The following is a 17,678-nucleotide window of genomic DNA, read 5'->3' on the forward strand; positions in this document are numbered from 1 at the left end:
GACCTTGTAAAGAAACCACATGAGCGATGTAATGTTAACAGCTTGGTTCACCGTAAAAGAATCTACCCATTGGTCTCTAAAATGTGTCTTTTAAATACTACTCTCCCTTTTTTTCCTCCTACAGCTGCAAATGTTTCAACGCTCCCCGTATCATCTCCGTCCCAGAGACTAGCGAAGATGAGAAGGTGAAAAAAACGCACTTGTTATGAAATGTTATTTCAGCTCATGCAGTCCTCCCACGCTGAAAAAGCCCACCAGAATGCATGGAGGCAGATACTGTCAGAGTGCAGGAAAGCACAAAATGAACACAAGGACAGGTGGCGGGATCAAGATGATAGGTGGCGTCAGCGTGATGAGAGGAGGCAGGAAGCAATGCTCAGGCTACTGGAGGATCAAACTGATATTCTCCACCATATTGTTGAGGTGCAGGAAAGGCAGCAGGCGCACAGACCGCCGCTGCAGCCCCTGTTTAACCAACCGCCCTCCTCCCAGAGTTCCATAGCCTCCTCACCCAGACGCCCAAGAACGCAGTCGGGAGGCCTCCGGGCACCCAACCACTCCACCCCAGAGGACTTCCCAAGCAACAGAAAGCTGGCATTCAATACGTTTTGAAGTGCAGTGTGGCCTTGTCCTTCCCTACTCCCCTCTTCCACCACCCCACCCGGTGCTTCCCTCCTCTCCCACCCCTCCTGGGCTACCTTGGCAGTTATCCCCCCATTTGTGTGACGAAGTAATAAAGAATGCATGAATTTGAAACAATGACTTTATTGCCTCTGCAAGCAGTGATCAAAGGGGTGAGGTGAGGGCGGTTGGCTTACAGGGAAGTAGAGTGAACCAAGGGGGCGGGTTTTCATCAAGGAGAAATAAACAGAACTTTCACACCGTAGCCTGGGCAGTCATGAAACTAGTTTTCAAAGCTTCTCTGATGCACAGCGCACCCTGCTGTGCTCTTCTAACCGCCCTGGTAGCTGACTGTGCGTAATCAGCGGCCAGGCGATTTGCCTCAACCTCCCACCCCGCCATAAACGTCTCCCCCGTACTCTCACAGATATTGTGGAGCACACAGCAAGCAGTAATAACGATGGGAATATTGGTTTCGCTGAGATCTAACCGAGTCAGTAAACCGCGCCAGCGCGCTTTTAAATGTCCAAATGCACATTCTATCACCATTCTGCACTTGCTCAGCATATAGTTGAACAGCTCCTGACTACTGTCCAGGCTGCCTGTGTATGGCTTCATGAGCCACGGCATTAAGGGGTAGGCTGGGTATCCAAGGATAACTATAGGCATTTCAACATCCCCAACAGCTATTTTCTGGTCTGGAAAGTAAGTCCCTTGCTGCAGCCGTTCACACAGACCGGAATCCTTAGAGATGCCAGCGTCATGTACCTTTCCCGGCCATCCCACGTTGATGTTGGTGAAATGTCCCTTGTGATCCACCAATGCTTGCAGTACCATTGAAAAGTACCCCTTTCGGTTTATGTACTGGCTGCCTTGGTGCTCCGGTCCCAAGATAGGGATATGCGTTCCGTCTATCGCCCCACCACAGTTAGGAAATCCCATTGCAGCAAAGACATCCACTATGATCTGCACATTTCCCAGAGTCGCTACCCTTGATAGCAGCAGCTCAGTGATCACGTTGGCTACTTGGATCACAGCAGCCCCCACAATAGATTTGCCCACTCCAAATTGATTCCCGACTGACCGGTAGCTGTCTGGCTTTGCAAGCTTCCAGAGGGCTATCACCACTCGCTTGTGAACTGTGAGGGCTGCTTTCATCTTAGTATTCTTGCACTTCAGGGCAGGGGAAAGCAAGTCACAAAGTACCATGAAAGTGCCCTTACGCATGCGAAAGGAATCATCCCAGACCTGCAACAGTACGCGGTCCCACCAGTCTGTGCTTGTTTCCCGGGCCCAGAATCGGTGTTCCGCAGCATGAACCTGCCCCTTTACCACCATGATGTCCAAATTGCCAGGGTCCGTGCTTTGAGAGAAGTCTGTGTCCATGTCCTTATCACTCCCGTCACCGCGCTGCCGTTGCCTCCTCGCCTGCTTTTGAAGTTTCTGGTGCTGCATATACTGCAGGATAATGCGCATGGTGTTTACAGTGCTCATAACTGCCGTGGTGAGCTGAGCGGGCTCCATGCTTGCCGTGGTATGGCGTCTGCATGGGTAACCCAGGAAAAAAGTCGAGAAATGATTGTTTGCCATTGCTTTCACAGAAGGAGGCGGGAGGGGCGACTGGCGACATGGCTTACAGGGTTGGCTTACAGGGAATTAAAATCAACAAAGGGGGCGAGTTTGTATCAAGGAGAAACACACACAACTGTCACTGTCACACCGAAGCCTGGCCACTCATGAAACTTGTTTTCAAAGCCTCTGATGCGCAGCACACCTTGCTGTGCTCTTCTAATCACAAACAGCCTAGTCAGCAAACAGCGCCAGAGAGCTTTTAAACGTCCAAAGGCACATTCTACCACCATTCTGCACTTGCTCAGCCTATAGTTGGACTGCTCCTTACTACTGTCCAGGCTTCATGAGCCATGGGAAGCAAGGGGTAGGCTGGGGTAGGTGCGACTGTGCAGTGCTGCCGGCTGGGAGAGCAGCCTGAGGCAAAAGCCTCCAGCTGGCATGATATTCCAAGCAGGACTGAATCTCCATTAGATGAAACTTAAAGAAGAGAATGACCTGGAGTCACTCCCATGTCTGCCCAGGCGCCCCTGACCAACCTCACTGAGGTTGGCCAGGAGCACCCACGAGACGACGACCACGGTTAGCAGTCGAACTGCACCGTCTGTCACCGGCAAGGCAAGGAGATGTCACTATGTAGCAATGCAGTACCGCGTCTGCCAGCAGCACCCATGAGACATATGGCGACAGTGAGCTGAGCGGGATACCATGCTTGCCATGGTATGTCGTCTGCACGGGTAACCCAGGAAAAAACGCGAGAAACTATTGTTTGCCGTTGCTTTCACGGAGGGAGGGAGGGAGAGAGGTGGGCCTGACAACATGTACCCAGAACCACCTGCAACAATGTTTTGGCCCTATCAGGCATTGGGAGCTCAACGCGAGGCGGAGCCTGTGGGACAGCTACCCACAATGCAATGCTCCAAAAGTCGATGCTAGCCTCAGTACTGTGGACGCACTCCACCGACTTAATGCACTTAGTGGGGACACTCACAATTGACTGAATAAAAATCAACTTCTATAAAATCAACCTAATTTTGTAGTGGAGACATACCCTTAGGCCTGGTCTACACTACGGGTTTAGGTCGACTTTAGCAGCGTTAAACCGAATTAAGCCTGGACACGTCCACACAACGAGGCCCTTTCTTTCGACTTAAAGGGCCCTTTAAACCGGTTTCTTTACACCACCTCCGACGAGGGGATTAGCGATAAAACCGGCCTTTGCGGGTCGGAATTGGGGTAGTGTGGACGGAATTCGATGTTATTGGCCTCCGGGAGCTATCCCACAGTGCTTCATTGTGACCGCTCTGGACAGCGCTCTCAACTCAGATGCACTGACCAGGTAGACAGGAAAAGACCCGCGAAGGTTTGAATTTCATTTCCTGTTTGCCCAGCGTGGAGAGCACAGGTGACCACGCAGAGCTCATCAGCACAGGTAACCGTCATGGAGTCCTCCCAGGATCGCAAAAGAGCTCCAGCATGGACCGAACGGGAGGTACGAGATCTGCTCGCCATATGGGGAGATGAAGCAGTGATAGCTGAACTCCGTAGCAGTAAAAGAAATGGAAAAGTATTAGAAAAGATCTCCAAGGCCATGAAGGACCGAGGCCATAACAGGGACACACAGCAGTGCCACGTGAAAATTAAGGAGCTACGGCAAGCCTACCACAAAGCCAGAGAAGCAAACGGAAGGTCCGGGGCAGAGCCGCAAACTTGCCGCTACTACGCGGAGCTGCATGCGATCCTAGGCGGTGCAGCCACCACTACCCCAACCGTGTGCTATGACTCTCTCACTGGAGAAACACACAGGGAAGACGCTTCGGGGAACGAGGAAGATGACGATGGAGGTACTGTAGGTAGCTCACAGCAGCAAGGAAGCGGAGAAACCGGTTTCCCCAACAGCCAGGATATGTTTGTGACCCTGGACCTGGAACCAGTAACCCCCGAACTTACCCAAGACCCTCAGGGCACACAGGAGACCTCTGGTGAGTGTAACTTTGTAAATATTTGTAAACATTACAAAAAAAAAGCAAGCAAGTCTGTTAACGTGTATGGGGATGGAGCGGAAATCCTCCAGGGACATCTCCAGAAAGCTCTCCTGGTTGAAATGGGGTGATTTTATTAAGGGGGACATTCAGAGGCGCCCGTTCCTGCTCTTCTGACCAGAAATGTTCCCCGCTGTTAACCACGCGGTGGGGGGGAGGGGTGAAGTGATCATCCCAGAGAATCGTGTGTGTGTGTGTGGGGGGGGGTGGTTTACTTGTGTTTGTGCCGCATGTTAACCGGGAAACCGCAGCCCCCTCCTTTTACATTGAAACCCCATTTTAAATGGACAACCCAATTCATCCTTGATATGGGAAATGCGCTGCTGTTTGCAACCTTTCCCGCATGTTAAGAAGGTTAAAAAAGCCAAAACACTGTGGCCTACGATGGCTGCCTGCAAGCCGAAATATGCGACCTTGTAATGAAAGAGTGTTTCCATTGTTCCCTAAAATGTGTCTTTTTTAACCACCTCTCCCTTCTCCTCCACCAGCTGCAAATGTTTCTCCTTCGCAGAGGCTCGTGAACATTAGAAAGAGAAAACGTAAGACGAGGGACGAGATGTTCACGGAGCTGCAGATGTCCGCCCAGGCTGATAGAGCACAGCAGAATGCGTGGAGGCAGTCAATGTCGGAGATGAGAAAAGCCCAATATGAACGAGAGGAGAGGTGGCGGGCTGAATCGCGGGAAGAACAGAGCAAGTGGCGGGCTGAAGACGATAGGTGGCGTCAGCTTGCAGACAGACGGCAAGAGGCAATGCTCCGTCTGCTGGAGCATCAAAGTGATATGCTCGAGCGTATGGTTGAGTTGCAGGAAAGGCAGCAGGAGCAGAGACCGCCGCTACAGCCCCTGTGTAACCAACAGCCCTCCTCCCCAAGTTCCATAGCCTCCTCACCAAGACGCCCAAGAACACGGTGGGGGGGCCTCCGTCCACCCAGTCACTCCACCCCAGATGATCGCCCAAGCATCAGAAGGCTGGCCTTCAATAAGAGTTAAAGTTTTAAAATGCAGTGTGTCCTTTTCCATCCCTCCTCCCCCACCCATCCCAGGCTACCTTGGCAATTATCCCCCTACCTCTGTAAGGAACTAATAAAGAATGCATGAATGTGAAAAAACAATGACTTTATTGCCTCTGCAAGCGGGAGGGGAGGGGAGGGTGGGGTGGGGTGGTTGGTTTACAGGGAAGTAGAGTGAACCGGGTCGGGGGGGGGGGTGTTGGAGGGTTCATCAAGGAGAAACAAACAGAAGTTTCACACAGTAGCCTGGCCAGTCACAAAACTCGTTTTCAAAGCTTCTCTGATGCGCACCGCGCCCTGCTGTGCTCCTCTAACCGCCCTGGTGTCTGGCTGCGCGTAATCAGCGGCCAGGCGAGTTGCCTCAACCTCCCACCCTGCCATAAAGGTCTCCCCCTTACTCTCACAGATATTGTGGAGCGCACAGCAAGCAGCAATAACAATGGGGATATTCTTTTTGCTGAGGTCTGAGCGAGTCAGTAAGCTGCGCCAGCGCGCTTTTAAACATCCAAATGCACATTCCACCACCATTCGGCACTTGCTCAGCCTGTAGTTGAACAGGTCCTGACTCCTGTCCAGGCTGCCTGTGTACGGCTTCATGAGCCATGGCATTAAGGGGTAGGCTGGGTCCCCAAGGATCACGATAGGCATTTCAACATCCCCAATGGTCACTTTCTGGTCCGGGAAGAAAGTCCCTTCCTCCAGCTTTCGAAACAGAGCAGAGTTCCTGAAGACGCGAGCATCATGTACCTTTCCCGGCCATCCCACGTTGATGTTGGTGAAACGTCCCTTGTGATCCACCAGGGCTTGCAGCAGCATTGAAAAGTACCCCTTGCGGTTTACGTAGTCGGTGGCTTGGTGCTCCGGTGACAAGATAGGGATATGGGTTCCGTCTATGGCCCCGCCACAGTTTGGGAATCCCATTTCAGCAAAACCATCCACTATTGACTGCACGTTGCCCAGAGTCACTACCCTTGCTATCACCAGGTCTTTCATTGCCCTGGCAAATTGGATCACAGCAGCCCCCACCGTAGATTTGCCCACTCCAAATTGATTCCCGACTGACCGGTAGCTGTCTGGCGTTGCAAGCTTCCACAGGGCTAATGCCACTCGCTTCTCAACTGTGAGGGCTGCTCTCATCTTGGTATCCTGGCGTTTCAGGGCAGGGGAAAGCAAGTCACAAAGTTCCATGAAAGTGGCCTTACGCATGCGAAAGTTTCGCAGCCACTGGGAATCGTCCCATACCTGCAGCACGATGCGATCCCACCAGTCTGTGCTTGTTTCCCGGGCCCAGAATCGGCGTTCAACGGTATCAACCTGCCCCAGTGACACCATGATTTCCACATTGCTGGGGCCTGTGCCTTGTGAGAGGTCTATGTCCATGTCAATTTCCTCATCACTCTCGTCGCCGCGCTGCAATCGCCTCCTCGCCTGGTCCGGGTTTCACCTTGGCATGTTCTGGCTCTGCATATACTCCAGGACAATGCGCGTGGTGTTCATAGTGCTCATAATTGCCGCGGTGATCTGAGCGGGCTCCATGATCCCAGTGCTAGCTATGGCGCCTGGTCAGAAAAAAGGCGCGAAAGTAGTATCTGATGGACCAGGAGAAGGAGGGCGGGAGGGAGGGAGGAAGGGAGGGAGGGCCAAGTGACGACATGGCGTACAGGTACAGGAACAGGGAGAAACACAAACAACTGTCACACAGAATGGTCCCCCCAAAGATTAAACTGGAAACCCTGGGCTTAGCAGGCCGTTGATTTCACGGAGGAAGGGGAAGCAAATGAACACAGAACAAATCTATTTTTTACATCTTAAGGTGGCAGCCGACGGTGCAGCATGAGTGACAGCCATACCAGTACGATGACGATGGGTACCAATCATAATATACCATCATCTGCCAAAAGGCAAGGGGCTGCTGCTGTGTAGCAATGCAGCCCCACGTCTGCCAGCCCCACGTCCGCCAGCACCCAGCATCGCCCTCGGCCTCTTCTGGGTGCTTAGCAGACAATATTGGGCAATTGGCAGAAAATAGTATATTACGACTGGTAACCGTCATCATCAAAACAGTAGCATGTCTGCCCAGGTGGCCATGATTGACAGCCATACCAGTATGACGACGACGGGTACCAGTCATAATATACCATCGCCTGCAAGGGGCTGGTGCAATGCAGCCCTACGGCTGCCAGCCCCACGGCTATTACTCATGCTACACCGTCTACCGCCAAAAGGCAGTTAGCAGCTGCTGCTGTGTAGCAATGCAGTCCCACGTCTGCCGGCACCCAGAGGACATATGGTGACGGTGAGCTCAGCTGAGCTGAGCGGGCTCCATGCTTGCCGTGGTATGTTGTCTGCACAGGTAACCCAGGTAAAAAGGCGCGAATCTATTGTCTGCCGTTGCTGTGACGAGGGGGGAGGGGCCTGACGACATGTACCCAGAACCGCCCGCGACACTGTTTTGCATCATCCGGGCATTGGGATCTCAACCCAGAATTCAAAGAAAAGGCGCGAACCGCTTCTCGGCTCTCTGAGCTGTGGCGCAAACGTAGTATCTGACGGCCTAGGGGAAGGAGGGAGGGGGGCCGAGTGACGACATGGCGTACAGGCACAGGGAATTAAAATAAAGAACGGTGGCTGTGCATCAGGGAGAGACACAAACAACTGTCACAGACTGGTCCCCCCCAAAGATTAAACTGAAAACCCTGGGTTTAGCAGGCCGTTGATTTGACGGAGGGAGGGGGAAGCAAATGAATACAGAGCAAATCTATTTTTTTACATCTTAAGATGACGGTGCAGCGTGACTGATAGCCCTCGGCATCTTTCTGGGTGCTTGGCAGCAAATACGGGGCGGTGTATGACGATGGTCTTCAGGCCTATTGCACAATCGGCTGCTCAGGGAAGACTCTGCTAACGTACGATGACCCGACTTGTAATAGGATGGCTAACAGTCGTAATACACCATTTACTGCCAAAAGGCAAGCCCCATGGCTGCCAGCACCCAGATCGCCGATGAAGGCTACCAGTCTACTGCACCGTCTACCGCCAAAAGGCAGTTAGCAGCTGCTGCTGTGTAGCAATGCAGTCCCACGTCTGCCGGCACCCAGAGGACATATGGTGACGGTGAGCTCAGCTCAGCTGAGCGGGCTCCATGTTGTCTGCACAGGTAACCCAGGTAACCCAGGTAAAAAGGCGCGAATCTATTGTCTGCCGTTGCTGTGACGGGGGAGGGAGGGGCCTGACGACATGTACCCAGAACCGCCCGCGACACTGTTTTGCATCATCCGGGCATTGGGATCTCAACCCAGAATTCCAAGGGGCGGCAGAGACTGCGGGAACTGTGGGATAGCTGTGGGATAGCTACCCATAGTGCAATGCTCCGGAAGTCGACGCTAGCCTCGTACTGTGGACGCGGTCCGCCGACTAGAGCACCTAGAGCATTTTATTGTGTGGACACACACAATCGGCTGTATACAACCGATTTCAATAAAACCGGCTTCTATAAATTCGAACTAATTTCGTAGTGTAGACATACCCTTAGTAATTTGCACATCTTTGCAGGCTGGGCAGAAACACTGCTCCATCTCACAGTGATTTCAGCTCTCAGTGATGTTTAGCTCTTAGCAAGCTGGGCAGAAATACAGTCCCACCACAACTGATTTCAGCTCTGATTGAGCATTTCAAACAACAAAGAGGCTCGTAATGAAGCCTATTTAGCTCTTTCTTTGAACAGTAAAGGGAAGGAACAGGTAAAACCAGTCTGGGGAGAGCCTCCTGCTAGAGCACCTGTCCTCATCCCTCTTACATTCACAAGGCTCTGGCATTCGAGCCCCTGGCTTAATGAGGTCCTTTCACCTGAGGGTGACCCCATTCATTTAGGACAGGTTAAGCAGTCCTGCTTCCCTGTATTCATACAACAATGCCAACAACATTGGTAACAGCATTTCACTGCGTTCAGCACTAAAGTGATTTGAAGGACCACACCAGCCAAAGTTGATTATTTTGAGCAACGCCGCTCTATCTGCTGGCTATCTAAGCAGAGTAGGTGTGTTCATGTAAATAGTTTGCTCCAGAAGTTTCTCCTTCTCCCAGCTAGCTGTCAGGCGAGAATTCATTCAGTTCCTTTAGATCCTGCTTACATCTAATTCCCCTAAACTGATCCAAATAGAACACAAGGCAATGCAAGGTTACAACTGAAATTCAGTCAGTAAACCAGTGAGTCAATTTCTCTAATCATCAATCACTACAATGAGTCATTACGTCAATGTAGAAGGTAACCACAAGAATTACTTCAGCACTTCCCAGGAAAGCTAAGGGAGAACAGGAACGCCTTGCTGTGAAGCTACTCAACTGGGCTAAGAGTCTGCTAAACACTGACGCCACGTCTTGCCTTTGTTTTAAGGAAGGGTTGCTCCAGGGGCAGGGCTACACTTAAAGCCCTGCATTGGGGCAGATGCACAGATGTAGCTGAGCCACTGTAGCGCTTTAGTGAAGTCGCTGTACGCCTAAGGCCTGGTCTACTCTAAAACGGTAGGTCAACCCAGCTATACTGCTAAACAAAACCAAACTCCTGAGCAGCATAGTGAAGCCACTCTCACCCCCAGTTTAGACCGCCCTAGATCAACAGGAGAATTCTTCCATCCACCTAGCTACTGCCTCTCACTGAGCAGGATTACCTATGCCAATGGGAGAACCCCTCCCGTCGGCATAGGTAGCGTCTACACTGAAGCGCAGCAGTGGCACAGCTATGCTGCTCTTGTGTCTTAAGAATAGACATAGCCTTAATTCTGGTCTACACTGCAGACCTAGATCGGTATAACTACTGAAAACTCCGCACTCCTGAGTGACATAGTTACACCAACCTACCCCCCGTGTAGACAGCGCTATGTCAGCAAGACCCGTCAACATAGGTACTGCCTCTCGGGGAGGTGATTAACAACGCTGACGGGGGAGCTCTCTCCGGTCGGCGCAGGACCGTCTTCATTATAATGCTGCAGTGGAGCAGCTGCATTGGTGCAACTGCGCCGATGCAGCATTTTAAGTGTAGACCTGCCCTTAGTTGTAGCTTCAGGCTGCGTTTAGCTGATGGTCAGATTTCTTCACGTCTTCTCTGGATGGTTAGTTCAGGGAAGGGCTTCAGGTGTCACTGGTGTGAAGGAGCCCCCCTTTCCTTCCACAAGGTTAACACCTTTTGTGGGCATCTCTGTTCCCTTGCGCCACCTTAGGGACCACTTTGGTCTAATTAGAGATTCAGTGTTGCCAACTCATGATTTTGCCTTGAGTCTCATGATAATTATTGTTTTCCTTAAAGCTCCAGCTCCTGGAGTCAAGTGGCGATGTGATGACTTCACCTTCATTCTTAAAGAAAAATACGTTTCTAGCCCTCATGGCTGTATCAAAAGCTTCAAAATGTGCCCCCCGTGCACCCGAAAACAGAAGGCAAATAAAAAGAACCCCAAATTGATTGACTTTAAAATCATGAGATTATGTAAAAACAATCTCATGATTTTTGGTGAGCCTGGCTCATGAGTTTTGGGGTTGGCAATACTGGTGATTCCAGCAGGTTGACTCAAGCCCATTTGCATCAATAAATTGGAATTTCAATCTGAGGTCATAGTAGAAGATTCCAGTCTGAGGGGGACATTTTTGTGCAAAACCCTTTGGTGATCACACAGAGACATTGTCTTTGTAAGCAGGACATGTGAGCGGCCCACATGAGGAGGACTTGGTAACACACTTCTGCTTAAACCGGACATAAGTGACTTAATGCTCTGTATGTCCTGAATGCCCATCAGCATTACACGATTGGTCATTTCAGCACATCCTCATGACAGTGAGTTACTGACACTGGGTGTGTACGTGAAAAGGTGGGGTCAGTGAACTCAGCCTAATAACCTTTTGCCCTGCATCCCCAAAAGCTGCTTCAAGCATGTCTCAGTAACGCTAACGTGGACATTTGGCCAACCACAGTTACTCAGGCCGCAATTCAACTATGGCCTGTGCAAAACGGACCCTTCAGTCTGCTCTGTCCCAAGACCCAGCCCAAGGTGAGAACCTCCTGGATACCGCTTAGCTCTCTCAGGAGGCCCATGGCAGCTGTTTAACATGCGCACGCTTTGCCCAGCCTCCCACCCTGTGGCTCTCTTCTGCTTAACAGGCAGAGCACGAAGAGCTCAGACCCGACAGGACACAACAAACCTCCTAATCCCAAAGCCCTGTGCAAGTCCCCTCTTCCCTGGGGAGGCCTTGGGGGATCATCTGTGTCCAGGCAGGCAGGTGGAGTCCCCTGCCTCATACAGCCCTACATTCAGGGCTGCTTCTCCTCATGGAGGGTGCTTCCCCAGCATGCCTCCCTTGGCCAGTCTGACCCACCCGTTCCTTCCTCTTGCCAGGCATCCTGTGGGACAAACCTCAAGTTCCCCACGTGACTCTCTCTACATACCCCTCCCAACACCTGGCTTCCTTTGCTCTGTGGTTTGGTAACAACTCATGGCCCCTAAACCCCCTCCCCTCAGAGAGGATGGGTACAAGCAGTTTCCCCTAGGATGCCCACTCATTAGCATAACTATTCTGGGATCAAAGCTAAGAACTCTCCATTGTCCTCAGCGTGGGCAAGACCTGCTCTCTCTCCGGCTGGGAGTGCACAGGGTTATGCATCAGGACGGGCATTCATGGTACAGCAGTTTTCATAAGAGCCACTCCATAATATGAACCAGAATTCATAATCTGTACAGACAGATCCCCCAAATCCTCATGGGGAACGGGGTGAAATTGGGCACAAATAAACCTGACCACAAGTGAGGGAGGTTAGGCCTGACCAGTCATTAAAAAGAGAGTGAAGGAGGGGTACAGCTTGGGGACATAGCATGTGCTCTGGGATACCACCACCTTTCTGTGGGGACAGCACTATGCCAGGGGAGCCCGGATGGATTCTGTCTGACCCTCACCTCTCTGACTCCGATTGGGACCCAGGCCCTATGGCCACATGTGCAGATTGAGAATGTTACACAGGCCATGGCAGACAACACTGAATGGGAGTCCCTGGCGACCAGTCTCTTTGCACCCGTCCCTCCCTTGTCCATAAATACTATGGATTTGGGACAAAGGAAAATAGATCAATTGGTGCCCATTGCCCAACTACTAGCTGACCAACAGGGGAATGTAGCTAGGGTAACCAGATGTCCCAATTTTATAGGGACAGTCTTGATTTTTGGGTCTTTTTCTTATATAGGCTCTTAATCCCCACCCCCGTCCCGATTTTTCACACTTGCTGTCTGGTCAGCCTAAATGTAGCTGAGGGCTGGCCTTTTTCTCTGAGGCAGGGCAGATCCCAAGGGGCAGGGCTCCATCCGGCAGCTAGCAGGGCTCCCTGTGAGGGGATGTTTCTCCAGCTGCTGTACGTGGGGCTTTCTACTGGGGGCGGGGCTCTCCTAGGACTGGCCACACCCATTTAGAACAATGGGCCCATCTAGCCTAGCATCGCGTCTGTGACAGTGGCCATTGCCAGTTGCTTCAGAGGAAGGTGCAAGAAATGCCCCATGTAATGGGGAATTCTGGGATGACCTGTCCCATAAAGGCCCTTTTCCCCTGGCTGAATCAAGCCCTGAGGGTTTATTTCCCATCTATACTTGGGTCTTATGTAATGGAGGGTGACATTTTTCTACCCCCTCCGGGTGCGGCCATCAGGAGCATGGCTCCTCCCCATGCGGGTGGGGCCATCCCAGGGGGTGGGGCCCCCTGCCTATATCTTAGCACCCCATCCCCAGCTCTGGCCACCCTCAGCCATGGCGTTCCCTGCAGCAGTGGCAGGTCCCTGGCTTTGCTTGCTGCTCCTCCTGGGGGTTCCCCTCACTCTGGGGACCTCTATTGCTGGGGGGCTGCACAATGTGTCAGTGTCAGACCCAGAAGTCCAGAAGGCAGCGCATGCAGCGGAACAGACCTACAACCAGCGCAGTAAGAGCCCCTACTACAGCAAGGGGCTGCAGGTGCTGAGCGCCCAGAAACAGGTGAGTGGATGCAGGTGTTACAGGGGGCAGGTGAGGGGAGTAAGGCTGTGAGTACTGTGGGTGCAACCCCAAATGAGGGGTCTGGTGGGGCTGGGATCCAGGGGGCAGAGTTGCGGTAAGGCTGCAGGGTGCGGGTGGAAGGGATCTGGTGGGGCTTGAACCTGGGGGAAGGGGATGGATAGTTGGGACCCACAGTGGGGTTGGGCAATGAGGCTGGTACCTCCGTGTCCTGCTGCCCCAACACCACTGAAAACCCAGCCCAAGGCTTCCCCAGCTGAGCCCCCCAGGGGGAGGCCCTTTGGCTGACTTTGCCCTTTCCCCTCATTCCCTGCTCCTTGCTCTGTGACACGGGGATGGGCGCTAATGCCCCAGGGCACTGGGAGCAAATCCCCTGATGCCTGCAAAGGGCTTTGAACACGGATCATAGCCCAAGTGGAACAGACTGACCCCCCCCACAACTGCCTTTGCTTGGACACGGCCTAGGAGGCAGCGTGTGGCAATGGGGAGGCTCAGACCTCAGCCCCTCGTATTTCCTGGTATTCAGGGGTGGCGGGCAGGGCTGGGGGGGTCGCACTGGGACTCATCCCCAGACCGGGCTCCCCAATTTCCTGGCAGGTCGTGTCCGGGATCATGATACATCTGACCATGGAGCTGGTGGAGACACTGTGCAGGAAAAAACAGGATGGCGTCATGGAGCTCAAGAAGTGCCTCTTGCCATCCCCGTCCCAACAGAAGGTGAAAGGACGGGACTGGGCCTATTCGGGGTTCAGCTCCTGGGTTTGGGGCACCAATTCGGTTTGCCAAGAATTGATTTTCTGTGACGATTATTTAAAGCCACGCCCCCACCAGTGAGATCGGGGTGGGGGGGTCCCCTCATGCCTGGCACTGGGTGGAGTCCAGACCAGGGAGGGGCTCACACTCACTGTTACTCTGGCTGTGGGGTCCGGGTTCCGCTCTGGGCAGGGTGCTGCGTTCGAGAACATCGACAGAGCAAAGGGAAACATTTCCGTTGGTTCTAAACCCTGTAAAACTGTATCATCATCATCATCCGCTCCTAACTAGCAGGGCCCAGCCCTGCCCCAATTCCACACTGCGGTGGGGGCAGGAGGCAGCTCAGCCAGAATCTATTGTGAGCCCGATTGAAACCAACCAACCTCTGCTGGCCTTGGAGAAGGCGCAGATTAGAAGGGGAGTGGGGGATTTGCTTGGTGTGGCGCAGAGGGAGGTAGCCTGGAGCCCTTTGCTATTCCTGCCCTTGCTGCTTTCCCAGCCCAATCCACCTCCAATACCAGCCGGCTCTTTGTGTATCGAACTGGAGGGTAAATAGCAGGAACTGCTGGGCACAGAATGGGAGGGAGGTTAAAACCTGGCATTGCCTGAGCTGGGAGCTGATTCTGGGGCAGGGGCAAGGAACAGCTGAGTCACAAGGATGGGGAGTGGGGAGGTCACTTACCTGCAACCCAGGGAAGCTGGGTTTTATTCCCTGCTCTGCCAGACTCCCTGTGCAAGCCTGGGCCAGTCGCTTCCTCGCTCTGTGCCTTGGTTTCCCCATCTGTAGAATGGGACTAGTAGCACTGCCCTGCCGCCCAGGGGGTGTGTGAGGATAAACACACGAAATACAGGGGTGTGGACATACCGGACATGGAGATCAGTTAGCTCTTCAGGTGGTTTTATGCCCCACAAATCCACAGCATCTCGCCACTACACACACAGGAATGACTTTAGCTTCACTGCCTCCATCCTCCCCCCGTCCTTTTTACCAGTGGGAAAACTGAGGCACAGAGACATGTGACTTGCCCATAGTCATGCTGTGACGTGGGAGGGGGGGGGAAGAGGACATCTTGGTTTTACTGGGAACCCCTCTGAGAGTCACCCCCATTCTAATGTGCTTCATTCCACCCCTAGAAAGTGCGCTGTAACTTCCAGATCTGGTCTCAGACTTGGCTCAAGAAGACACAGATAGATCAGCAATGCAATTCGGTCAGTCACTGAGCCCCGCTCTGGCTCACGCCGAGCTGATCATAAGCCAAAACGTCCGCTCCACCATCAAAGCTTTGCAGGAGACAGGCCGGCTCCGTCTTGCACTTCTTTTCTCTACTCCCCCAGCCTTATTCCCAGCACGTGATGGGCGATCAGTGTCTTGAATCTAAACTGGGGTTGGAAATCAACCAATTCCTCTGCTTCCGGACTGATTTCTAATCCCTGATTAATGCCAAAACTGGAGCCTCTGGGCTCTTTCTGTTACCGCTGGGTCTTGGACCTGCTTCACTAGCAGCAATAAATCACTTTACTGCAGTTTCTCACTATGGTCAGCTCAATGGCTGGTTATTTTTCATTGCTCCATCTGCCTCTTACCCTCCCCCAAAACTTATGTCCAAATTCCCAATTTGCTTGGCTCCAAAAAAATCGTCTCCTCCCCACAGACACAAAAGCCTTCTCCTTCCGTGTCTCCTGTGAGGCTCTGGGCACTTCACATACTCACACAGGGGACAAGGCTAGGAGCCAGTCACCGAACATTTCCCCCCACCCCGCTGGGATCTGGCATTTGCATGCACGACATACCCAGGCCATGCGTCCACTCGTGTCAATTTGCCCTGCTGTTACCCCACTGATGGGGCTCAACTGCTGTTAGCCCCATAGTACACCCGCGCCAATGGGCACATGCTGGTGTGAACGTCCCCAGTAACTCACTGGAGTCAATCACTCCAAGGCAAGGCATTTACACTGAGGTTTGCGCCCAGTAGCCAGTCCCCAATAGTTGAGCTGCAGCAGTGATGGGATAATTTAGAGGTTGAGGGTTCATGGCCCAAAGCCGTCAGCTTTAGATCCAACCCACTTCAAAATGTGGTAAATCTCCTGGAACTCGCTTGTTCTCGTTACCCACAGAACCGTCCACTCCCTTTCTGAATCCAAGTACTTGGCCTTGGTATCTTGTAGCCATGAGTTCCCAAGGATAATGGCATGTGGGGAAAATATTAATCCTGGCCCTGTAGATTAAGGCTAGATTAGTGGCTTCCAGTACTACCACTGATGGGTTCAAATCCCTCTGCACTGGTGGGAGGGGGAGTGAAAATTGCTGTACCTTTAAAAGCTCCAAGGGCTGGAAGCTAAACTTAGACAAAACACAGACTGGAAATAATTTTTAGTCGTGGGGGGGGGAATTAACCATTGGAACAACTTCCCAGGGGGTGGGGCAGATTCTCTGGCCATTTTTAAATCAAGTTTGGATTTCTGTCTGAAGTACGTGTGTAATTCAACCAGGAATCACTTCAGGGCAGTCCTAAGGCCTGTGACACAGGAGGTCAGACTGGGTGATCACAGTGCACCCTGCTGGCCTCACAGTCTATGACTCTGTCAAAGCAGGCAGAGAACTAGATCTTGGAACTAAGGGTGTGAGCATAGCTGAGGAGTCTAAGGGAGGGAAGTGCCCTCAATTTCGTTTCACTTCCTCCTTACCCATGGAAAGTCCACTTTAAAGCTGCAAAGCAGCACCCCTTTGTTTTGGGGGGTCTCCGGCCCCAGACAGAAAATGCAGCTCAGGCACCGGGTTCATCATTTATTATTTGTGTAGAACACAGATCAAGGAACATCAAACCCTACAGCATCGCTCTGAGCTCCTGCTACCACTGCTCTGTGGCAAGCCCAGCCTGCCCTCCCTCCCACAGACCAGCCCTTCACATTTTTCTGTTACAAGAATCTGCAGAATTTTTCTCCATGCAAATGACAAAGGGGAAAATCCAACTTTGCCCCCAAAAAACCTCACCCCCCCCCCTTGCTCCTCCGCTTGTAACAGCATCCTCCAAAAGCAAAGTGCTTAACAAACCTTAGCCTGTTGCTCCTCCCACGCCGGGGAGGTAGGCCATGGTGCGCTGAACTTTCCTCCTACCTGTACATACAGCTTCCTTGCTGTAGTCTACTGGGGACAAGTGCCCATTCTTTTAAGCAGAGGTTCCACAAAGGATCAGTGCTCCAGCCCCCTTTCTGTGCCATTTCAGTCCTTGAGCCAGGAACCCGGATCAGCTAATTAAGTCATGAGTTTCCAGAGCGGAGAGGAAAAAACCCAACAACCAGGCTTTTCTTTATTGCTTAGGAGAGATCTGGGCTGGTGTTGCGGTAACATATGGCACTAAAACCCCAGTCACTCAGTAACACACTGGAAGGACTAGATCCTCCCCGGGCAGGCGTAAAGCAGGATCACAAAAGGCTACTGCCCCCTTGCCTTGTGCAAATCCACTTTCGAAGTGCGTTTCACCAAGGAGCCCCGCGAGGGGAAATACTACAGCGAGCCTCTAGCAGCGTTAGTTCAGAGCCCCCAACCTGCGCTACGTGCGGCTTTGCAAAACGGAAAGAATCGAATGTAACAGAATGGTTTTAGCAGCGAGATCACAGCAAGGCCTACTCAACCATCTCCCACCGTGGACTTACACTAGTGCTTGGG

The 17,678-nt window shown here is 52.4% G+C and overlaps 1 protein-coding gene across 1 annotated transcript; it reads left to right on the plus strand.

The window, feature by feature from the left end:
* Positions 1-3,667: 3,667 nt before the first annotated feature.
* Positions 3,668-15,494, plus strand: LOC128840294 (uncharacterized). The gene is made up of 5 exons (XM_054034122.1): positions 3,668-4,172; positions 4,721-5,028; positions 12,959-13,240; positions 13,856-13,975; positions 15,146-15,494. The coding sequence occupies exons 1-5, from the start codon at positions 3,782-3,784 to the stop codon at positions 15,230-15,232; spliced, it is 1,188 nt and encodes a 395-aa protein (XP_053890097.1). The 5' UTR covers positions 3,668-3,781; the 3' UTR covers positions 15,233-15,494.
* The last annotated feature ends 2,184 nt before the right edge of the window (positions 15,495-17,678 follow it).

The sequence above is a fragment of the Malaclemys terrapin genome, chromosome 7 (assembly GCF_027887155.1).
Source record: "Malaclemys terrapin pileata isolate rMalTer1 chromosome 7, rMalTer1.hap1, whole genome shotgun sequence".
NCBI lineage: Eukaryota > Metazoa > Chordata > Testudines > Emydidae > Malaclemys > Malaclemys terrapin.

Bases quoted from the DNA above. Each gene is read 5' to 3' on its own strand.
- LOC128840294 (XM_054034122.1), top strand. From the start codon at position 3,782: ATGAAGGACCGAGGCCATAACAGGGACACACAGCAGTGCCACGTGAAA. The intron at 4,173-4,720 runs GTGAGTGTAACT...CTCCTCCACCAG, and splicing joins GGGCACACAGGAGACCTCTG to CTGCAAATGTTTCTCCTTCG. The intron at 13,241-13,855 runs GTGAGTGGATGC...ATTTCCTGGCAG, and splicing joins TGCTGAGCGCCCAGAAACAG to GTCGTGTCCGGGATCATGAT.